At 40.2% G+C, this 7,893-nt stretch overlaps 1 protein-coding gene across 1 annotated transcript; it reads left to right on the top strand.

Moving 5' to 3' along the window:
- Positions 1 to 6,539: 6,539 nt before the first annotated feature.
- Positions 6,540 to 7,530, top strand: LOC310994309 (GTPase IMAP family member 7-like; the record flags this gene model as incomplete). The annotated part of the gene is made up of 3 exons (XM_083982951.1): positions 6,540 to 6,567; positions 6,685 to 7,381; positions 7,506 to 7,530. 3 exons carry the CDS (start codon positions 6,540 to 6,542, stop codon positions 7,528 to 7,530), a joined length of 750 nt encoding a protein of 249 aa, XP_083839077.1.
- Between the last annotated feature and the right edge of the window lie 363 nt (positions 7,531 to 7,893).

Here is a 7,893-nt window from a genome sequence, read left to right as displayed (position 1 = left end):
GTAAATAAATATCAGAAATATCAACGAATCATCTGAATGCAACATTCAATAGAGCTGTGTAATAAAAAAAAAGGGTTATCCACTCTTTTTGTGAGACTTGATGTCACAACCCATAGACGACCTTTGGAAGTCGGTACCCAAGATGGCGCTGCGACCACTGTGTGACGTCACATGACATCATCAATTTGCTCAGACACTATTTCAGCAAAAATACAAATAAAAAAACACTTTTGTGTTTTATGAGAAGCCTCAACTTTATAATCCCTGACACCACACAAAGCATCCTGACAATACTGACTTTGTACAGTCCTAATCATCATCAAAGAAACACTTGCCAGTACACTACAATTCGAGCTCTGATTGCTATCAAATAATAGTGGTTATCTTCTGCTCAGAGTTGGGCCACTAACATTAATTACCACAAAAGTGAGAAGAACAACAGAAAACTTTAAGATGCAACTCACAGGTTTGATCTTGAGTGAGTCTTTTTTTTTTTTAAACATATTCAAATCTTCATTAGAGGTGCCATGACAGTGACATCTGCATATCAATACTTTGCATTCACAAGTTACTAATTTGATTAATTGAATTTTGCCTGGGTATGGATGACAGAGAAGAATAAATGCTGTGAATGCTTCATCTAACCCAGAAATTAAAAAAAATTAAATAATTAAAATGAATCCTTACATTGCGAATGGACCCAAAGAAATTACATTAATTAATTGTGTATCTTACATGATCCACTGTTGATATGTACATTGCAAGGAGTAACAAATCAAATGTTTTGTCCTTTAATTTATGGCAAAAAAAAGACAATATAAAGGATCATTCGGTTTTATGAATCGAAATCAGACTATTCAAATGAAGATTGGTTTTTACAAATTTCTTTTTTTTCTGTAGTTAAAAAGATTTTGTGTTTTGCAATAGTGCAGTGATTAGTACATGAAGCCCCTCTAACAAAATAGGCCTTTGGACTTTTTGGGGAACTCAGGGAAATGGAATTCATAATTTGGAATTTTCTTGATGAGTTCTGTGACTTGCTTCGTGTCCTTGGAGTTGTTAGAGAAGAGCTGACAACGAAAACCACACATTTCTAGGACGTGCCTGAGCGCACCATTTGCGTTAATGAACTGATTCAGATCTCCTTTCAGGTCTTCTCCGTGCGTCAGCACCACGATTGTGCTCTCCCTGATCCCCCAGCCCATTAACCTCTCCAGGTTTTCTAATATTCCTCTCTCAGCATCTGTGAAGCGGCCCAGCTGCAACACGAGTAGCACCGCACACTGCCCCGGCTGACAGAGCTTCCTACAGACGTCTACCTGTGTCTGGAAGTTACTGGCCTGTTCATGAAAGAAGTCGGGAGTGTCGACCACTCTCACAGGCTTCCCAAACGGCTTCTTTGTCATTATGACCTCACATTGTTTGGTGACTGGCAGGGAGCTTGGCAGTGATGTAAAAGACTGACTTGAAGCCTGTTTGGACTGCCCAGCGGCCAGGATGGTGTTTCCAGATGCACTCTTTCCAGTCCCAGTCAGTCCCAGTAGAATGATGCTGAATGGGCCGTCTGCTCTGTTACCTTCAAGACGTAATTTCAGGAAATTTGTCAATATTTTTTGACAGAATAATTTCAAGATAGAATGCAAAAACACTTCCACGATATATCTGAATTGTTTTCTATTAAAGGGATAGTTCACCCAAAATTCAAATTTCACTCATTATCTACTCACCCTCATGTCGACTAAGAGCTGTGAGAAGTTTCAGAGTCCTCCATTACCAAAGTGGTATCAATGGATACCACTTTTCTTCGTCCAAAAAGACACACCAAAAAACATCCAAATACCTCCATAGTGCTCGTCTGTAATGTCCCTCTTGTATTGAAGCCCCGACATGAGAAATTGTTCCACCGGTGACACAGGAAGAGCAGTGAACTGAGAAACTGGGAGCTTCCGCTACAAACAATAACATAGTTTTTGTTAACATAGACTTATTTAATTTTTTTCGCAACAATTTCTCATGTCGGGGCTTCAATACAAGAGGGACATTACAGACGAGCAGTATGGAGGTATTTGGATGTTTTTTGGTGTGTCTTTTTGTTACGAAGAAAGTTGGTATCCATTCACAACCATTATATGGACAAATACTGCTGCGCGGACCCCCCCGTAACTCAGAGAAGGGACGGAGGACTCTGAAAATTCTCACAGCTCTTAGTCGACATGAGGGTGAGTAGATAATGAGTGAAATTTGAATTTTGGGTGAACTATCCCTTTAATCATTACTCAAAACTGTGTTTTTTGTGTGTGTTAGTCCCTGTCTTATTCATTCAGATTCATGTTGTGAGTTGGGTGGAATGGAGGGGCCAGCACCTTTGAAGATGTAGTGTACATAATTAAATTGGTTAAGATACTTCAATTCATTAATTTTCATCAATTCAAACAGTTTGACAGCTCTGAATAGAATGGTCAGAGTTGGGTCTCCACAAATGTACCAATGATCATATATGTTTGGAAAATCCAGCCTAACTGAGGCTCTATAATCTTTAATAAAATAAATCCATGTAAAGTAGCTGATGGGTCATTTTGAGCATTTTCAAAATGATGCTGACCCACCTCATGCATTCATTCAATGAAATAAAAGATACCCAGGAGGGGTGTGCAAATAATCACGCTATCATTTCTGCTAATGAAAAAAAAAGAGATTCATCCAGGTAATAAGCTTTGACACTGAATTGCAGTTTCTCTCATCATGCAAGGTTAAAATCATAAAGGACCCATTCATAATGCTCCATTTAGCCAAATAAATCCACAAATGCATGAAACTTAGCAAGCAAAACTTGTTTGGATGTTCATATTCTCCTCCACTGTAGACTTGGGCATGACTAGTGTTTTCAGATTATTGTAGGCTATTTCAGAGGCCAGATTGCCCCGTATTATGATATGTACACAGTTATTGAAACCACAGAGACTTACCTGCTCTCCCAGGGTCATGTGGAGGGTTGCACCTGAAACAGTTACATAATTACTGTATAGATATCATAAGATGTTCATCAGGGTTTTGGGTTAGGTTATTTTACAATATTAGTCTTTTCTTCCTTTATGGAACCGAGGCACTACTATACTAAATTAATTTTACCTACTTAGAGGGTTAGGGCAGAAAATTACAATCAAATGTCCAACCATACTGTAGAAACAAACATACGTACAGCCTGATGCAATAAACTATTTTGGTCCTCATGGCCAACTTCTTCTTTTTCCTTCTAATTTCTAATAACTCACCTGTTTACATTCCTACAAGACCTACAATTATGTTGAATTACCGGGTGTACTTTCTTTGAGTGACAGGTGGGTGGGTGTGTTGGCATGCACCAAAGTCTCAGCTCCTGACACGCCACACCTCTGCCTGTGGGTGGTGCTACAGAGGCATCTTCACACTGTACCGGTGCCAACTTGGATCTATTTCAAGAATGCACCGACTATGGACTAGTGCCTCATAATGTGACACATCAAATAACCACGCCGTCATTTTAAACTGTCCTCTTGGGCCAAGCCAGAACAAACCAGACAACTCACTAAACAGGTTCTTCCCATCAAACCTGTCAGCAAAACAACTTTTAACTGAAAGAGTTCTTACCCAGTACCTCATATTTACCTACTATATTATGTATGCAAAAATTGAAATAAATATAAAATCATCCTCTGAAACCAGTGGAACGTATTTCAGCTTTTTCACAAAGTCTAATGAAAGAAATGCTGAAATTATATTAGTTAACTCAGTAGTAGGGTGGGACCCCTGCTATTTACATAGTCACAAGTGTAATGTAGTTGTGAAGTTTTTGTACCTTCTTTGCTCTATGGTTTTCTTTCTTCGTATCACAACATCTTGACTGTAGTTTTTGTATTCATATAAGAATGACTGACGGCTACACCATTCTTTGCATTCCTCAGCCACATTCTCATTGGCGTCTGTTAAAGTGACGTTGAACATTTCCTTCAGACGTCTGAGTTGACTGGAGGTTTTGGAGTCTGGGAACATGACGACCAAGTTTGAACTCAACTTTCCACCAAAGGCTTCCTGAAGTTTATTGATTTGAGCGATGACTTTGTCCTCTTGGGTATTTTCCGAATCTATTGCCAGTATGAACAGATGCGGGCCAGGATGAGTAGTGGCCATAATATCAATAGCCAGCTGGTCTGGGTACTGAATGTTTTCATCAAAGAAATCTGGAGTATTGATGATTCTGAATGTTGGGTTCTCACACACGACAAGGTGGTTTGTCGTTGTGACAAAAGCATCTCTATTGAGGATCTTATTTCCAATGAAGTTCTTAAACTGAACATTCCTCCCAAACAGAGCGATGGAAGACATTTCAGTATACGCTGCAGAAAAAAAGAAATGTGTCAATAAACAGCCTGTTTGTAATGTTTGTTTTTGCATATGATTAGAATAGAACATGTGGCAATCATAAAGCACAAGTCCTTTCCATGCATTCAGTCAGTCAAACCTTTATTTAAACCTCAAGGTTTGCAGTGATGTCGGGACACAGAGAGGAATACAGTATGGAAATCAAAAGTTTAAAAAAAGAATTAAAACAGCAGAAGACAAGACTCAGTGCTCAGTGAAACACTTGCATCCTGAGGTGAGGTGGTTTGAGAGCAAAGTTTTAAAATATCCAGGAGAGAGTGTCAATCTTGAGTATGTTTTGAAGATAATTCTATGTGTTTGTGCTCAAAAACTAAAAGCAGATATTCCTGTGGGATTTGAAACATGGGATAGTTAGAGTGGGTTTGGTAGAGTCCTTTAGTCCAGTCTAGCATGGATGTTAAAGGGATAGTTTAACATTTTGGCAAATTGGCCCATTGCCATAATCCCTATAGTCATAGCAGTAGGTTCGTTACCTTTAATTGTCGGTGCAAGCTATTTCTAGAACGTCGGAACAGAGCCGCAAGCTGCTCAGAGCTACGCTACGGAGGCTAATGGGATTTCTTGGTTTCCCTCATCAAACTCATCAAATACACAATCCAACAACTCCAAAACGCTCTGGTGGACAAGTTGTGACCTGCACATTCACCACACTATGAGATAATAACACAACGTTACCAGACAGAGTTGTTTTCAAGGCAAATGCAGAGACTGCTTGATGAAAAACTGCAGCTGAAGGCAACACGCATCAGCAGTTTTGCATGAATTTACCTCTAAAACAACTCTGTCTGGTAACGTTGTGTTATTATCTCATAGCGTGGTGAATGTGCAGGTCACAACTTGTCCACCAGAGCGTTTTGGAGTTGTTAGATTGTGTATTTGATGAGTTTGATGCGTTAAACCAAGAAATCCCATTAGCCTCCGTAGCGTAGCTCTGAGCAGCTCGCGGCTTGGCTCCGCCGTTCTAAAAATATCTTGCACTGACAATTAAAGGTAACAAACCTACTGCTATGACTATAGGGATTATGGCAACGGGCCAATTTGCCAAAATGTTGAACTATCCTTTTAAAATGTTTAATAAATGTTTTATGGATAAAGAGATATCACACCTCTGTGCTAGAGAGGACCAGCCAACTTTGTCATACAGAATGCATATGTGCGTTTGTTTGTCTTTATGCGTATACTCTACTCTTCCATTAAGTGCATTCTCTCGTGCAATGTTCCCTATAGGCTATAAACACATTCTCCATTCTAACTTCCTTTAAATATCTCAGTGTTATACACCTGTCTTGCTGAAATGTGTCCAACCACAGTTCAGATTAAACTTCAGCAGCATTAATCAGCAGTAAATATCCATCAGATAAAATGCCAGACACTGGTTATGTTATCACTGACATACGATTATTAGTGTAAAGTTTTATCCCTTTCAAAATCACCAATCCACTGTAATAAAATCAATGATTGTTCCATCCACACTGAATTAGAATGGCCCCAAAAATATATCAAAGCTTGACTTTATTAGATTTTTTTATTTTTATTTCAAAGCTCTTTATTCTCACTATGTTTTGAATTGAATGGAATTGACTTTATTAATCCCCCAAGGAGGGAAATTTGTTTTGTTGTTAGTTGTTTGCTTGTCTTTTATTTGTTTGTTTGTTTTTATTTTAATGCTCTTTATTTCTTATCTAAATCTTATGTAGGCATAATAAGCTATTGCTTCAGCCTACACCTTTTGGTTGCATGTATTACTGTCCAATCTATGCATTTTGTCAGGTTCTTCTTTTTTTTAATCGACCAAATGAATAAATGAACTAAACTAAACTAAATATTATCCTTTCGGACAGAGGGTTGGAAATATTTACTTTCGTCATAAATTGTTTGAAGCACTAAAAACAAAAGAGAAGAAAGTTTCACTCACCTGGTGGGGGAGGTCTGTCCATTTTAGCAGCTCAGTAGAGAGCAGAGAGCTGACAAGAGTTCAGCAGTTTCTGGATGAGCTTTGTAAGTATGTCAGACTTAAATATGACCGATCCTCCCAGTAGGAGGAGGCTGAAAACACACACACACATAAAACAGATGCTGAGCTTGTTTTTTATCAGAGAAACAATCAGGCTGAGAGAGAGATGGGTCTCCACCTCTCATTGCCAGAAGGTGAATGGAACTCAACATATATTGTAGTCAACACTTAGACTATTAATGTGTCTTTTAAATTCATTTTAAAATAGATTTTATCATTGACATTTCTGTTTTATGTATTTTTGTTTGCAGGTGCTCCTCTAAGGATTGTGATGATAGGGAAAACCGGAGTTGGGAAGAGTGCCGTCGGTAACACCATCGTGGGTAAAAGGGTTTTTACGTCTTCAGCGAGTGCACAGTCTGTAACAGAGACCTGCGAGAAAGAAAGGGCCAAGAGTCGCCGCAGAAAGGTTCATGTGGTTGATACACCAGGGATTCTGGACACATCTAAAAGTGCAGACAGCATCAAGAAAGAGATCGCAAAGTGCATTCAGGTGTCTTCCCCTGGCCCCCACGTCTTCCTGCTGGTCCTCCAGATCGGTAGATTCACCAAAGAAGAGGAAAACTGCGTACAGGCCTTGGAGACAATCTTCGGGCCTCAGGCGTCCAAGTACATGATCGTTCTGTTTACGCGAGGTGATGAGCTGCAGGGCAGAACCATACAGGAATATGTGCAAACCGGCCACCCGAAACTTCGAGAGGTGATAAACAACTGCGGCAACAGGTACCACGTCTTCAACAACAAGAAGAAGCGGAATAAGAGACAAGTAATCGGCCTCATCAAGAAAATTGACGACATGGTGGCGGCAAACGGAGGAAGATACTTCAGCGATGAGATGTATGAGGAAACGGAGCGAGCTCTGCAGCAGCAGCGGCTGCAGCAGCAACAACAACAGCAACAGCCGCTGCAGCAACAGCAACCGCTGATGCAGCAACAGCAGCCGCTGATGCAGCAGCAGCAGCAGCAGCAGCAAACACACATAGCAGAGCAGCAAGATTACAACTTCTCTTTCATGGCTGATCTGCTGCAGAGAGTCCTCCTGTTTCAGGCTATCTTGGCTTCTTCTGATCAGAGCGCCGCCGCCGCCAACGACCTGAACCCCTCCAGCACCCCTTTCTCCTCCTACTCTAACATAAGACCTCCTGTCTGATGGAAACAGCCTTAAAGGGATAGTTCACCCAAAATTCAAATTTCACTCATCATCTACTCACCCTCATGTCGACTAAGAGCTGTGAGAATTTTCAGAGTCCTCCGTGCCTTCTCTGAGTTACATTCAAATACCTCCATACTGCTCGTCTGTAATGTCCCTCTTGTATTGAAGCCCCAACATGAGAAATTAGAGCAGTGAACTGAGACACTGGGAGCTTCCGCTACAAACAAGCTTAAAATATAGACTTATTTAATTATTTTCGGAACAATTTCTCATGTCGGGGCTTCAATACAAGAGGGACATTACAGAC

This window comes from Trachurus trachurus (assembly GCF_905171665.1).
Source record: "Trachurus trachurus genome assembly, chromosome: 12".
NCBI classification, from domain to species: domain Eukaryota; kingdom Metazoa; phylum Chordata; class Actinopteri; order Carangiformes; family Carangidae; genus Trachurus; species Trachurus trachurus.
Note: the sequence above shows the minus strand (reverse complement) of the source record. Positions and strands in the feature narration are given on the sequence as shown.